Genomic DNA, 16,472 nt, shown 5'->3' with positions numbered 1-16,472 from the left:
TGAAATCATCAAAATAACTGTTTAAACAAAGTAAATAACCATGTTTCAATTGTTATAACCTATAAAAGCTTTGGCTTCAACAGTCGAAAAAGGGTAGTTTTAGTTACGATTTTGTGAGGCACAGTGTGACGTCATTCATGGTGCAATAAATAAGTTGTAAAGCAAATTAACTGTTTCAGCCAAATTATTTCAAGACAGCAATGTCAACAGAAATGGAGCACAAGGTTGGATTGTGGGAGGAAATCAGCTGTGTCTTTCTAAGGAACCGCCTCAGCATTCCCCTTATGCAATTAAGAAAACCACAGAAAATCTAAATCTGAATTCCTGGAAGAGGATTTGAACTATCATCCTCCTGAATGTGGGTTCAGCGTCTCAGTGTTGAACCACCCTGCTTGAAACTGGATAGGTACGAGTTGAAGGACACTAAAAACAAGTACCACGATCCACACACAATTGTCAGATCCAAAGATTCGGAGTTCATTTCAAAGAGGGTCCCTGATTTTTCTGTCACTTATCACTTCTTTCCATGTGTCAGTGTTTCGTTAGTTTGAGAATTACCAAGTTGCACTTTGGTCCATAGTCCATGTTAAGCAGGTCGTCGTACAACAGGCTCTGCAAGTTAGTTCAAAGCAAAATGTCCCAAATCATAGATCTACACAAGAACTGCACTGAACAGCTCTTTGAATGTTGCACTTCAGTGACAGGCCAGAATAGATACAAGATGGGAGTATTAACAGCGCACGGGCCTTACAACTGGAGACATTATAAACTCCACTTAGCACTTAAAGAGGGTATTAATTACATTTAGTAGAAATAACTGGGAAGTGATTTCATGCAAAGACTTTGATACTGATTCTGTTTTGGACAATACTAATCAAGGGCACCTGGAGTTCCTGTTGTACAGCTTTAGTGTGATATCCACAGTAACATTCCCAATCAGAATAGGACACAGTCCAACAGTGACTGATGATCTGTTTCTAATGCTAACTGTCTACCACGCATTACAGGAGCCCCATAATAAATGGTTTGTCTGTTCACGATGGCCAAATGACAGCAATAAAAAAATCAGTATAACAATCCACATGTTTCCATAATCAGTTTCACAAGTACCAGCACACATGGCAGTGGTTCAGGAGCATTGATTCCTCAGAATGCAGAGAAAAGCTGAAGGTTTAGACAGACTTCCACATTTCACAGACTGGTGTGTAATTGGCATTTTTATCTTGTCTCTTTTAATTATCAGATCATTACATATAAAATTTAGCAAATCAGAGATAATTTACATCATTCAACCAGCGAATGAGATTGGGTTGGGGGTTACTGTTGATCAAGGGTTCATGTCACAGCTCTTAAAACTTAACAGTAATATCTGAAGTCACAAAAGAACTTATAAGCTAAAACAAACAAAATGGCAATGAATTCTGCAGAAAATTGTAATCAAGAAACAATCAGTTACACTGAAATGATAGACTACGGACGGCCAAGAATTTGGCGCATGAGAAGTGCTCTTCCTCAGGTGCCATAGCTCTCTCACCTGGCTGCACACTTCCCCCACTGCCATGCCACATTGTCCAAGAAAGAGGAGGGGGTTGAGGTGGAAAGCTGTAACACTGCTGCATTTATATGGCAATGTACTGCATACAGCTTTATTTCAGTTTTCTCAACAACACAGATCACAAACAAAACAAAATTTCAATATTATTTATTTATTTTTTTCACACACCGAGATGTAGCACAATTTTTATCTGGTGTGAACTGTTGGCATACAGACAGAGATGGACAGTTTCACTGATTTTCACACTCAGTTTGCCACAAACATGACATTCACTGAAATACTTTACCATGTTTGCACCCTCATTATGAAGAATGTGAACTCTTCCCGAGGAAAACAATGCTGACATCCTGGATGGTTTTAACATAAAAGAATTTGTTTTTTAAATGGGTATTGCACTGCAGATCAATCATTCCATCTGCACATACACAGGAGCACTTTCAACTGAAATGGCAAACACTCTTGAAAACAGTTGTAAGTTTGGAAACCATCCCTGTAATTCTTTCCACACCCCAATGAATTTTTCAATCCTCGAATTTACCTAAACACCAGAGAGCTTAGGAAAATGGACAGCTCTTTTGTCAGAATTTGTCCCGGGGAATCTCTTTCGTCAGATTTTGTCCGTTCCGCAACACAATATTGTTTTGAAATGGATCCCCATCAAATTAGAAGTAAGTTGCACCCCACCTTCTAATGTCTTACTGTGGGTGGCGGGCAGCTAAGTCCACTTGAAACTTAAGGCCTGCAATTCATTTCAGATGTTCTAATTTTCATTCCTGCTCTCTTTTTTCCTTCATAAATTCAACAACAGCGGGTTTTAAATAAAATAATCATTCCAGGCTGTCCCTTGACTTAACCAACATATTTCCCAGTAATATATAAAATCTCCATACTCTTCATTCATTTGCATCGAAAACTGTTGCAGCTGACAGTAGAATAATGCATGCGACTTCAAAATTTTTCTATTCATACCACCAATTTCATTATGTGCTCCATGCCTACAAATTTAGTGTAAAATACTTCTCAATGTACATATTGAATCCCACCTGACGATTATTGTAATTTTTTGCTATTTCATCAACAACTAAATCTTTAAATTCTTGCTGCATGGTGTTGAAATGTCAATCCATAGCAAACTGTAGTACGCGTCGATTATGCGACTGTGTGTTTGCTGTGTCTCCCACGGGGATATGCTTGATGATAAATAATAAGGCACAGGTAAACAAGAACATGGATTTATTACGCCACAACAGAGAGGTTTATAGCAAAAGTAGTACAACTTCTCAGGCACTAACAGGTATATGCCTGGAAAACACAGTAAATGAACATAGTGGGAGATGAAGATTCAGCATAGTTGGCCGCCAGGTAGATTTTGGGATATCTCTGGAAAGTCGCTTCCGACTGCGCTCTGACTGATGGGCTGCTAAGATCCGGTGCATGAACTAGCCTAGAGCTCCAATGGAGCAAACTGTCAACGTGGTGGCTTGCGCCACCCAATATAGCCAGGGTGCAGAGGAATCTGTGCCGATCCAGTTCTGCACACATGACACAGCGGAGGAAGTAGGTCCCAGGCATGAAGGGCCTCTGGTGGGGCTTATCCTGCTGCCTGTCGTCCTCGTTGTGATCGATGAAGTCTAGGGAGGGTATGTCTTATACAGATGCCAACTCGTGATGCTTCGCTGTTTGAGGGGTTGCCGATACCTTTATGTGAACAGCAGGTACTTGGCAATATTGCATAATAGATAATGAAAATTCTTATCCTCCTCTTATGCCATCCTTTTTAAAGACTTGTGATGACAGATCGCTAAACTGCCTCCTTTTGTGCAAACAGCCGCTGAACCTGTAAACTACTCCTATGCCACGAACAAATAGCATAGGATAAACAGCACCGACACCATGAACCTGCCAAACTGGAGATAGTCATGTTAACTGAAAAATGCCACACTGCAATGCTACATGAAATGTCGTGCTGTACGGAGTACTTCTGAGAAGTACCAAGGAAATCTGAGACAGGCCAAAGATCAGCCCGCACATCATGCACATGTGCAGCTTGGGACACCGCTGCTGATCCTGTGACAGATCATTACCTTAACATATTAATAAAGTGATCTGTTTCTATTTAAATGGTGTGCCTATGGCAAATACTAAAGTTCTGCTAATGGACCACAAGTACCCTCAAAGTTGAGTAAATACCTCTTCAATTACTTTCAGTACCTTTATATAAAAAGTAGCCAAGGGCACTGTCCTCTTACTCACAGATTCCAATCTAATATTAGATTGCAAAAGAACTGAATTTTAAAAATATAATTACACTCTGCTTATATGACACACCCTTCCCTCTCCTAACTCCACACCCACCGATGCAATGCTAGGGGTGTCCAAACCTACAGTATTTTTTCCAGGCAGTAAGTCACATGTGATTTCCCCTTTGCCAACCCCATCCCTTGTGGTTCATTGTCATCAGGGCCATTATTAGTCTACCTAGTGACCCAAATCTGAGACACACACACAACCTCCAAGCTACTAGGTAAGCCTTACTCCAACTGTATATTTTCTGTATAATAAATCACATATTTCATTGTAATTTCCCCAATTATACCCAAGTTATGTTTACAACTCACTAATTTCCAGTATGACCAGCATGACACTCACAAATAGGGAAGACAAGGGTTCTTAGCCCCCTCCCCAGTAACTGTTTTCTGGAACTAAAACATTTTGTGCACTAAGTTTGGTTGTAATTGCTCAACTTTAAAATTTTATATTTAAACATTAGGACATGATAAAATACTACATACCTCCTCAAATGTGACACAAGAGGCATCTGCAAGCACCATAAGAGCTCTTTGCACGAGGCCAGACAAGAAATTGTTTACATTGTGTGGTTCCAATGTTTCCAGGTTATAATACGATGGATTCTGAAGTAACCGCCGGAAGAAGTAGGTCCATGTAAGGTAGTCCAGTGCATCCTGTTTTGTTCTGCAAAAACAGGAAATAAAAATATTGCTTGCTATAAAAGAAATACCACCATCACTCTCAAAATGGATGGCTGCATGCAAGTATTTTTAATATCTCTGAAAGTCTCAAGTTATTCGAACAGTTTTGAATTACTAGTAGCTTGGAAGTAAATCTATATTAAAAGCTCTTTCCCGTTACAATATTCACTTTCTTGAGGACGACGTTGTATATTGTTGGATTACACCAACAAATAGTTTGCTGCTCAAACAGGTCTTGGGGGTAGTTTTTCTGGAATGGAAGCTGCAGAATACTTTGCCGAGATAGCTGCTCATATTCTTCTTCAGATGTGACCATAGGACACTGTAGTGGCAAGCCAATTCCTATGTTAGTTCACTAGAAAGGCAAGGATGCCAGGAGAAGAAAGGCTTTAATACCACTGCAGGAGATACCTACTTCGAGAGTACACCACTGCAGAATCAAATCACAGAACCAGCGCTATAGGATATCTGTCATGAGCCCATGTGTCAACATTTGGGAACTCACTGGAGCCCATTTCTGTTGTTCTTGCTTCTGGGCCCCGGCTTCATGTTAGTGTGTACTTATCAGGTTCATTTCTCTGTGGCACAGACAATTTCTAGCAACCCCATTGCTGGTTCTCACATTTTGCTGAGCTGTAATTCCCTGTCTGTTGGTTATGTAATTCCATATACATACTTGAATCACTTCTTTGCTGATGGAGACCCAGCAGGTCAATGCAAACAGGGGGATCACAGTCTCTCTGAAGCGCACGTTGTGACTGGTATCTAGACAGTGGTCACCATGAGAAGATTTTTCTGGCTGACCCACTCTGCAGGGAAGTCTACATCCATTGTACCTTTCTTTAGCAGTATAACAAACCTCTTCATTTCCAATTTAACTCAAGCAAATATAGCAGAGTTACCACCTTCTCACACCATTGCCAAGAGCTCAGTGATCTTGTGTGCAACACAATTTTCTGTCTTTCTGGCACTAAGGTTTGCTAACGTTATTAGAGAAGACAGTGAGTCGCCATCAAGATGACTACTCTGTAATTCACACTAATCCAGTTTTTTGACTAAACTTGAAGCAATCAGTTCATTATTGTTTGATTCTGTTAATAACTTCTGAAAAGAAAATCAAACACGGAGGTACTACTGGTGCAGAGAAGCTGGAGACCCAGGTTCTTAAAACTGACAGTGTATTTGGCGGGTGTAGAACACAATCGGGTACGGCGTTTCTGTCATACATTCCCAGAGTGATGGACAGAATCGGCCGTATATTGCGCAAACACAGTGTAAAGACGATTTTCAAACTGACAAGGAAGGTCAGAGTGTGTCTTAGATCGGCAAAGGAGAAAAGGGACCCACTTGCAATGTCGGGAATATACTGTATACCATGCAAATGTGGAAAAGTTTATGTTGGAATGACTGGGCAATCAGTCAATACTAGGGTCAAAGAAAATAAGCGACATTGCAGGTTTGGGCAGGTGGAGAAATCGGCCTTGGCAGAGCACGCGCTGAGTGAGACCGACCACGTAATAAAACATGGAAGTTCTGACTGTAGAGAAGCACTATCACACCCGCTTGCTCAGAGAAGCTGTAGAAATACAAGAACAAGCTAACAGCTTCAAAAAGAAAGAGGAAAGCCTTAAGGTAAATTGATCCTGGCTTCCCGTACTGTCGAGGGTAGTAAGAGGAGAATCGCACCGGACATGTCTGCGGAGAAGCCCTTGGGCACTGGCGCGCCAGATACATATAGTCCGCGGCCACGGCTCGGCTCCAGTTAACCACCGGCAATGTAGAGTGAAGCTTTGACAATGCCAGCCACTCGTGCTGGTGAAACGTCAGTAAAATCATGAGATAAACGTTGGCCAAAGAACCCGAGACAGAAGCCAATAGGCAGTTTAACAATTTCTTGTCATGGCAAATATGCATGGATGGTCTGTAATGAGCACTCAGAAAGCGGTGAAATGAAGTTAATATGGTACGATTTCATTAGATCTGTTATTACTCTCTCTCTCTCTCTCTCTCTCTCTCTCTCACACACACACACACACACACACACACACACACACACACACACACACACACACACACAATTTATATAGTGAGCACGTCTTTTTTTACTTTAATTTCCATCAGATTAACTGAATTATTAAATATGTCAGCTTCGGTTATCAGCCCCACAATGATTCATATTCTGCATATAAAAGTAATTGTGACTGCATGAGGTAATAAAGATCCCTCTTCCAAACAAGCATACCTAATTGTACCAGCAACTATCTCAGCATTGATGTGGTCAGGTAGCACTTCAAGTAAGCTGGATTCTACAGGGAAAGGCTCGTAGAGGAACTTCTTGTAATAATTCTTCTTAATGTCATGAACTAAGACAACAGCAACCTGAAATTAAAAATAAATAATTCAAATTATATTTCAACAGATTATGACATATTCTGACATCCATAGTTATTATAAAAATGTGTGTGTGTGTGTGTGTGTGTGTGTGTGTGTGTGTGTTTTTCACGTAGCCTCCTAAACCACTGGACCAATTTCAATGAAACTTGGTACAAATGTACTTACTGTCAGGTGGCAATTGCTATGACGGAAAGAATCACCTACCTACCAAAGGGGTGGAGGTGGGGAAAAAAAAGCATAGCGTGCAATGTTAGAATTCCCAGACTTTATTCACACAGTATTTGAGAATGAGAGAACTTGGCAACTTGCAGCAAAATTTACACGCAATTTCAAATCTTTGCAAAATTTTTTCTTGTTGACAACCCCTACACAATGATGAAAGGAAAAATGTTTATTGTGCACTGCTGTTCTGCTGTTCATACAGTAAAAGTACTGCATGAAGCAGGATGTTATAATTTGTTTCTTTTATTTATTTATCAATCTGTAGACAATGTAAATTTTATGGTTGTTGTCGCACATAACTACAGAGACAGAGATACATAAATGTACTCAATTGCCCATATAAATATATATATACATATATTACTTGCCTTACTGAGTTGCCTATTTGGACATTGTATTTCACAGTTCTTTTGAACATGTTGAAAATGTTCCTTAATTGCAGTAATTAATCATTAGCATAGTTATCAACAAAATTTACACATCACTTTAGGTATTCTTTTATGATATAAAAACATTTTTCTAACAGACAATTGTATTCCTGAAGGTACGTATTTCAATTTTTGTCTTTTATCTCTTGTGGTAGCTTATTGTATAGTTTAATTCGAATATATAGCACACTATTCTGGGTTTTTGCTTTGTATTTTTTCTACCAGGATGTAAGTGGTGGCTGGATCTGGTTTCATGTTCGCGTAGAGACCTCTTCGTTGGGTACTGATCAATGTCTTTTTTAAAGTGATCACTGTATGCAATATGTACTCATACGGAACAGTCAAGATTCCTACAGATTTAAACAACTCAGTGCAATCAGTTCTCTTGCTACTTTTTGTCACAATTCATACAGCCCTTATTTGTAGATTAAGATAGATGGTCTGTTTTGCTCATTTGTTCCCCAGAACATTATCCCATAACTCATCACAGAATGAACATATACAAACTATGCTGTTCTCGTGCATGAGCTACTACACACAGAATTCATTATTAAAGTGCAAAGCACAGTGAAGCTATTTGTTTCCCAAAGGCAGTAATATGGTCAGTCTATTTTAGTTGTGTGCCAACATGCAATGCTATTAATTCTGTTTCTGATACACTTTTTATGAGTTCATCTTTCACTTTTGACGAATTATGTTTGAGTTTTATGTTTATGTGGACACTAATACTGTTTTTTTCCCACATTTAAAGTTAATTTGTTGTTGTGTACCTAAATGCATACATGTGCGATTATTTCTTCAGCTTTGTCCTTTAGTAAGCTTGGTGATGTTTCACTGATTAAAATGTTACTGTCATCAGTAAACAATACTGTTTCACCGTATTTGACACACTGGGGCAAATCATTGATGTATATCAAGAAGAGTATTTGGCCAAGCATACTTCCTTGAGAGACTCCGATATTAATTTACTCTGGGCCAGAAATGTGTTTTATGGTATGACTGGAATGTGTTTGAGAGATCTCTACCTGTTGCACTCTGTTTTTTAGGTATGATTGAAACTCTATTTGCTATCCTTCTTATACCTTGAGCTTCCAGATTATTTAGCAGAGTTGTATGGTCTACTATATTGATGTCTTTGCTGAATTATAGGAAGATGCCTGTTATATGTTCTCCTTTATCTAGTGCTTCCAGAACAACATTTGTAAAATGAGCTATAGCTGATTGTGTGCTTTTACGAGATCTGAACCCAAACTGTTCTTTACACAGAAGATTGTACTTTGATAGGTATCCCATGAGTCTAATTTTCATTATGGTATCCATTACTTTTAAAAAAGATGACAGTAAAGAGATGGGTCTATCTATATTTTTGGGTTCTCCTTTGTTATTTAAGGTCAGGTGTGGTGAATGATTCACTTATGATGTGCACTAAAGTGTCTTTGATACTGTGTATACAGTCCTTCAGCAAGCATACGTGCACTTAATCTATACCTGCTGAGGTTTTATTTTGTTTATTTCTTCTGAAGTGCTGGGATGCAGCATCATTGTATTTGGAAACTAGTTCAATGTTTGTACAGGATGTATTTTATCAAATTTGTGTTGTAGCTTGGTAGCTATGTTGCTGAAATATTTATTTGCAAAGTCTGCATTTTTTTTGGTCATGTATTGTGGTATCAATGTGCTGCAACTGTATGACTATCTTGTTTTGTCTATTTTCTATTTGTCTTCTCTTTGGTGACAGTCGAGGTTGCTTTTATTTTGTCTTCTGCCTTTTTTATAATTTTGTCATTTTAAGACCTTTTTGCTGTTACTAAAACTTTTCTATATATGTTTTTGTATATTCGGTTGTATTTTTGAAATGCAGGATCACTTTGGTTGTTACCGCACTGCTGAGGTGTTTGAGGGTTAGAGGATTTTCTTATCCCGTTGGTCACATAGTTACTTTTGTTTATGTTTTAGTGACTCGTAGTACTTTTGGGAACACTTCTTCGAACCTGAATTTAAATTTTGATAGAAACTTTGAAAACTTTCTATCTGTACTAGTCTCCAACTAAACTTCTTCCCATGTTTCATTGTTCAACCCTTTTATGCTTTAAGAGAAACCTTCTATGAATGTATTTTAATTTTGTTTTCCACTGCTATGTTTAATTTTAAAAGCTGACTGGAATGATCTGAACGGCCCATGTTACCTACAACAACATCACAATTTTTTTTTTCTTCAAGTCAGTTAGTATATGGGCAACGACTGATGCTGAATGCTTAGTTACCCTTGTGGCTGTGTTAATCGATGGTGATACTCTATAGCTGTAGATAATGTTCAAAAAAGTGTTGCAGAACCCATCTGGGTTAAATGTGTTGATACTTAAATCTCCAAAAATGAGAATTTTGTCCTTAGGATAAGTAAATGTGTCCAATATTTGGATTAGTTTTGCTATGAATGTTTCTCTGTCACCAGTGTGAGAATGGTAAATACATAGTATAGTTACACCCCAGATCACGTAAGAAACAGATTGCCCGATCGCTTGGTCTAGCAGGCAACACTTGTCAGCGAACGGCCACCAGGCGGCAACAGTGTCGCACCCTTACTTGTGGAATCAACCACTAGATGGCACTCCATTTTGTGAAATATGTGGCAACATCGGCCGAACGCGTGCAGCTTTCCACTATTTGGCGTCTGTGAAGTACAGCTGTTTCTGACATACCAATGGTAGTGGATCGAGTCGTCATGCCGAGGACCTGCGATTATATCAACTGTGGAAGGAGTAGACGAACAAATCCTGAATTAAAAATGTTCAGATTTCCCATCAAAGATAAAGAAAGGCTACGCGAGTGGATTTTAAATTCAGGTAAATCAATAAATTAGTTACGAGTAAGAATTAATGATGAGCCCTAAGCATTCGATCCTATATACATTTTGTCGATCTTATATTCTGATATAGCGTGGCAGCCCTTCCTGTACAAGACTCATATCATATAATTTTTAAATGAAATCTTTGCTGCGATTTGGACTTTTTTAAATGTTCGAAGACAAGTGTAGTAGAACTGTCTCAAAACTGAAAATTATAAAAAATATGTAGTTTATTCATATTGTATTTAAGTACCAAACAAAGATTCTCCGTTAAGATGCACAAATAATTTTCGTTGCCTCTCCTTGATCACTCTACCACGTTTAACTAGAAAGAAGTAATGTGTTAAATCTGAGCAAAACAGTACTGCATGTGACAATAGTAGATGTGCTGACTGCAAAGTTAAGATGTTTACCATCACAGAATTTTTTTTACTCACGATATTTAAAGTTTCACAATATTTATTTTTTTCAGAGATATCGTTGTTAAGTGCGTACATGAAATTATATTCGTTTACAACTAACAGTAAGCAAATGAAAAATGTGGTTATACTTAAGAATGCTTACAGAAATACTTAGAAAGGAAGCAAAATCTGTTTCTTAAACATATTTACAGTCTCAATGTGAAAAATATCTTGTAGTTATAACTCACCTAATCCCTATACATACTTTATGCAAAATAAATAATTATGTCGGTAATGTCAGGACGCGAAACCCACAGCTCAGTGCAATATTTGTCAGTAAATTAACGGATTACATTTCAAAGACGTTGAGGTTTTGAAAACTTTCTAGTGTTAACCTGCACGTGGAGATCTTTTTTACCAACATAATCCGTATCAGAAGAGCTGTATAACAAAGAGGAAATAGACGGCATGGAAGGCGAGTGTAAAACCTATGCGACTGCAATACAGTCTGCATTTAAACAGTAACTCACGAGAAATATTTGTGTGTTACTTTTCATTTATTTAATTTCGCATACGATTGTGAGAAGTATCCCTATAGTAGAAATAAACCTGGTTTGTAGAATTACAGGAGCTAATCTACATTCTTCGATTGAAAACTCGGGAAAAACCATAGCCGATCATGGTCTACAGTCAGCTGTGTGACGAATGCATTTCGCGCGCAATGCTCTAGCCGAACACAAATCAGCGTCATTCACGTCACCGAAGATACAGCGTTGCCAATTCCGTGACATGGACAGGTCAGCTAGCATTGTAGCGTCGCCTGAGACATCTGTTGACCGACGGGAAAACTATTTTTACGGTTGCCTGTTCCACCGTAAGGACGGTCAATCTGTTTCTTACGTGATCTGGGGTTACACTTTGGAACATAAGTGGCTTTCTTATCTCTATAGCTGATATTTCTACATGTTTTTCTTTACTTAATGAAATAATGTCATTTCTAACTTTATACATAATCCCTTCCTATATATTTCCTCGAATCCTGCCCTGAAATGAGATCCATCCTTCATGAAATCCTCCCCATTCCACCAAGAGTGTCTTTCCACCATCCACCTAACCTTCGTAACCTGTTAGTTCATCCCTATGAAATCCCCAAACTACCTTCCCTACCCTCTGGCTCCTACCCTTGTAGCCGCCCCCGGTGTAAAACCTGTCCCATGCACCCTCCCACCACCACCTACTCCAGTCCTGTAACCCGGAAGGTGTACACGATCAAAGGCAGGGCCACGTGTGAAAGTACCCACGTGATTTACCAACTGACCTGCCTACACTGTGACGCATTCTATGTGGGAATGACCAGCAGCAAACTGTCCATTCGCATGAATGGACACAGGCAGACAGTGTTTGTTGGTAATGAAGATCACCCTGTGGCTAAACATGCCTTGGTGCACGGCCAGCACATCTTGGCACAGTGTTACACCGTCCGGGTTATCTGGATACTTCCCACTAACACCAACCTATCAGAACTCCGGAGATGGGAACTTGCTCTTCAATATACCCTCTCTACCTGTTACCCACCAGGCCTCAATCTCCGCTAATTTCAAGTTGCCGCCACTCATACCTCACCTGTCATTCAACAACATCTTTGCCTCTGCACTTCCGCCTCGACTGACATCTCTGCCAAAACTCTGTGCCTTTGAATATGTCTGCTTGTGTGTGTGTGTGTGTGTGTGTGTGTGTGTGTGTGTGTGTGTGTGTGTGTGTGTGTGTGTGTGTGCGCGCGAGAGAGCGCGTATACCCGCTCTTTTTTCCCCCTAAGGTAAGTCTTTCCGCTCCCGGGATTGGGATGACTCCTTACCCTCTCCCTTAAAACCCACATCCTTTCGTCTTTCCCTCTCCTTACCTCTTTCCTGACGAAGCAACCGTTGGTTGCGAAAGCTAGAATTTTGTGTGTATGTTTGTGTGTCTATCGACCTGCCAACGCTTTCGTTTGGTAAGTCACATCATCTTTGTTTTTAATATAATAGAAGGAAACATTCCACGTGGGAAAAATTATATATAAAAACAAAGATGAGGTGACTTACCGAACGAAAGCGCTGGCAGGTCGATAGACACACAAACAAACACAAACATACACACAAAATTCAAGCTTCCGCAACAAACTGTTGCCTCATCAGGAAAGAGGGAAGGAGAGGGAAAGACGAAAGGAAGTGGGTTTTAAGGGAGAGGGTAAGGAGTCATTCCAATCCCGGGAGCGGAAAGACTTACCTTAGGGGGAAAAAAGGACAGGTATACACTCGCACACACGCACATATCCATCCACACATACAGACACAAGCAGACATATTTAAAGTCACCTCATCTTTGTTTTTATATATAATCATCTTTGTTTTTAGATATATTTTTCCCACGTGGGACCCACCACCTCTCATAGTGGTTCTACTATAATGGCATGCTAGATTATATGAGCTTAGAGCTACATGTGTAATTTCAGATCCCCTACACCAATGTTCTGTTATGCAAACAAGTGAGTTGTCAGTAGTCTGCAGTTCCACTTCTAGCTGTTTCACATTATTTCTTATGGACTGGACTTTCTGGTGGAGAAATGAGAAACACCGAGCTCTTCTTACCTTGGAGACTTCTTGTTTTTCTTGTCTCCATCTAAGAAGTCATTTGGATGATGGGGAGCTATAGTTTTCTTGTCATTCACTTCACTATCCACTGTTTCTGCTGACTCTTCATATTTTTTGCATGTTACTGCTGATGGTTCCTTTGCTTCTACATTTTTCTGAAGTGTTTCTGTTGGGTTTGGTGATGGCGTTGCGACTATCTGTTTAGTTTTGAGCTTTTTTTTATATATCAGGTTCACCAGATAGGCTTTACCCAAGTGGTACGGGTTATAGTCCATGTTGTGTGAGGAATCTACATCTTACATTACTCACATGAACACAATTTACATTTTTAAAATATCTGTAGATTTTAGTTGAGTGATTACTGGCAATTCGTAACTCTACATTAAAACACAACTCTCTCACAAGATCGTTGTGATATGGAATATTCACAATTACGACATTTGTGTGTGTGAGATTTTTCAGACACTATTTAAGATTGTGCAGAGCAATCACCATTTTGTTTATGTAGACATCGTTAGAACCTCCCAGAAGTACGATAAATCCTTTATCGTGCAGATTTTTCTACCTCTGTAGATACAATCATATTTTAAATTTCACCAACTGGAGCTCCCGGTTTCACTATTCCACACAAATATATATATATATGTTTTTTTCCCTTAGTTTATTTGCAAGACGACAACCCCTGCTGTCTGAAAGTAGAAATAGTTTGCTATTGGAGTTTACAGTCTGGAAGTCGTTTTGTGTCAATACAAATGCTTCAGCACAACTTTGGGATGGCAGATTTGCAATGTCCACATCTATGCTTGGTTTATTTGTCAGTGTCAATAAATTTTCTTCTCCTCCTATATTCACATTGTCATTTTCCTCTTTGCCTCATTCACGAGAGCCGCATAGGTCTGCATTTCCACAATCATCAGTAGAAAATACATGAAATAAGTTTTTGTGTACGAATCTTATGTTACTTTCACAGTTTTTTTAATTTAGTACTTTTTTCTTGCTGCTATTGCACTACACATTTGTCCACTTTTCTGCAAGAGTTGCACTATCATGTGGAAATTTCAGCACATGGTTTCTTTTTAACAGGAAACTCTTGTTGCCATCTTTACCACTGACTGTATTAGTGATACATTTTACAGGCAATATGCACATATATCATTGAATTTAAGAGCAAAATTACATCATTGTACAACACACAGTTCAGGAGATACGAGACCATAAACATTAAGTACAAGGTCAGGTGTTACATGATGTGGGTGTGGATCCACAGCTACACTATGTGATCAAAAGTATCCGGACACCTCCAAAAACATAAGGGGTTTTTCATTTTAGGTGCATTGTGCTGCCACCTACTGCCAGGTACTACATATCAGTGACTCTATAGTCATTAGACATCGCGAAAGAGCAGACGAGGGCACTCTGCGGAACTCATGGACTTCGAAAGTGGTCAGGTGACTGGGTGTCACTCGTGTCATATGTCTTTACACGAGCTTTCCACATCCCTAGGTCCACTGTTTCCAATGTGATAGTCAAATGGAAATGAGAAAAGACACATAAAGCATAAAAGTTTACAGGCCGACCTCGTCTGTTGACTGACAGAGACCGCAAACAGTTGAAGAGCGTCATAATGTGTTATAGGCAGAAATTTCTCTAGACCATCACACAGGAATTCCAAACTGCATAAGGATCCACTGCAAGTACTATGACAGTTACGCAGGAGGTGAGAAAACTTGGATTTCATGGTCGAGCGGCTGCTCATAAGCCACACATCATGCCGGTAAATGTCAAACAACGCCTCGCTTGGTGTAAGGAGCGTAAGCATTGGACGACTGAAGAGTGGAAAATGATATGTGAAGTGACGAATCACGGTAAACAACGTGGTGACCTGATGGCAGGGTGTAGGTAAGGTGAATGCCCGGTGAATGTCATCTGCCAGTGTGTGTAGCACAAACAGTAAAATTTTGAGATAGTGGTGTTATGGTGTGGTCATGTTTTTCATGGAGATGGCTTGTACCTGTTGTTTTTTTGTGTGGCACTATCAGAGCACAGGCCAACACTGATGTTTTAAGCACCTTCTTGCTTCCCACAGTTGAAAAGCAATTCAGGGATGGCGATTCCTTCTTTCAACATGATCAAGCACCTGTACATAATGCACGGCCTGTGGCAGAATTGTTACATGAGAATAACATCAATGGACTGACCTGCACAGAGTCCTCATCTCAATCCTATAGAACACCTTTGGGATGTTTTGGAACACCACCTTTGTGCCGGGCCTCACCAACCGACATTGATACCTCTCCTCAGTGCAGCACTCTATGAAGAATGGACTGTTATTCCCCAAGAAACCTTCCAGCACCTGACTGAACGTATGCCTGTGAAAGTGGAAGCTGTCTTCACGGCTAAAGGTGAGCCAACACCATATTTAATTCCAGTATTACCAATGGAGGGCAGCACGAACTTGTAAGCCATTTTCAGCCAGGAGTCTGGATACTTTTGGTCACATAGTGTGTAAATATACAGCTGGGTGATACTGGATTTCTCCGCTAGTATTTAACTACTTCAGATTGTGAAAGATCACTGCCAGTAGAAAGTGCACTAATGCTAGTGAAAAATGCAACACATACAAAGAATAATGCAAAGCAAGCCAAATTTGGACAGTGTAGAGAACAGTACATGAGGAACACCACAAAGAAAAGATTACACATAGGCCTAACAGCAGACTAGAAGATTACTGTAACACTGAGTGCAGACAGTGAATAGTCCATGTAGATGTGGAAATGTGAACACGAATGTCAATATGACAAGTGCACTAAAGTCTGGCACTTGTTTCGGTGGATGCTGCGAACAGAGGAATCTGTGAAAGTGAGGTGGAACTGACTTAAGCTGGCAAACAATACTTTTCACGGGTAGCACTGCATTAGTAGTACTAACAGATTACTTTGCGTTGAGGTTCCTCAGTCTTATGTTAAATTGGGAAAGGAACGGAAATGTCTGTAGTGTGAAAGGGAGC

At 39.7% G+C, this 16,472-nt stretch overlaps 1 protein-coding gene across 1 annotated transcript in view; it reads right to left on the bottom strand.

Annotated features, from left to right (window-relative positions):
- LOC124711320 (activating signal cointegrator 1 complex subunit 3) overlaps window positions 1-16,472 on the bottom strand; it is a 253,343-nt gene that overhangs the window by 40,294 nt on the left and 196,577 nt on the right. Inside the window, exons 31-32 of the mRNA XM_047241338.1 lie at window positions 6,788-6,924; window positions 4,348-4,528 (exon numbers count right to left, since the gene is read on the bottom strand). Coding sequence (XP_047097294.1) covers window positions 4,348-4,528; window positions 6,788-6,924 — 318 coding nt within the window. The remainder of the gene's footprint in view (window positions 1-4,347; window positions 4,529-6,787; window positions 6,925-16,472) is intronic.

Source organism: Schistocerca piceifrons, chromosome 8, assembly GCF_021461385.2.
Source record: "Schistocerca piceifrons isolate TAMUIC-IGC-003096 chromosome 8, iqSchPice1.1, whole genome shotgun sequence".
NCBI classification, from domain to species: Eukaryota; Metazoa; Arthropoda; class Insecta; order Orthoptera; family Acrididae; genus Schistocerca; species Schistocerca piceifrons.
The sequence above is the reverse complement of the archived record's forward strand: the minus strand, read 5'-3'. Positions and strand labels throughout refer to the sequence as shown.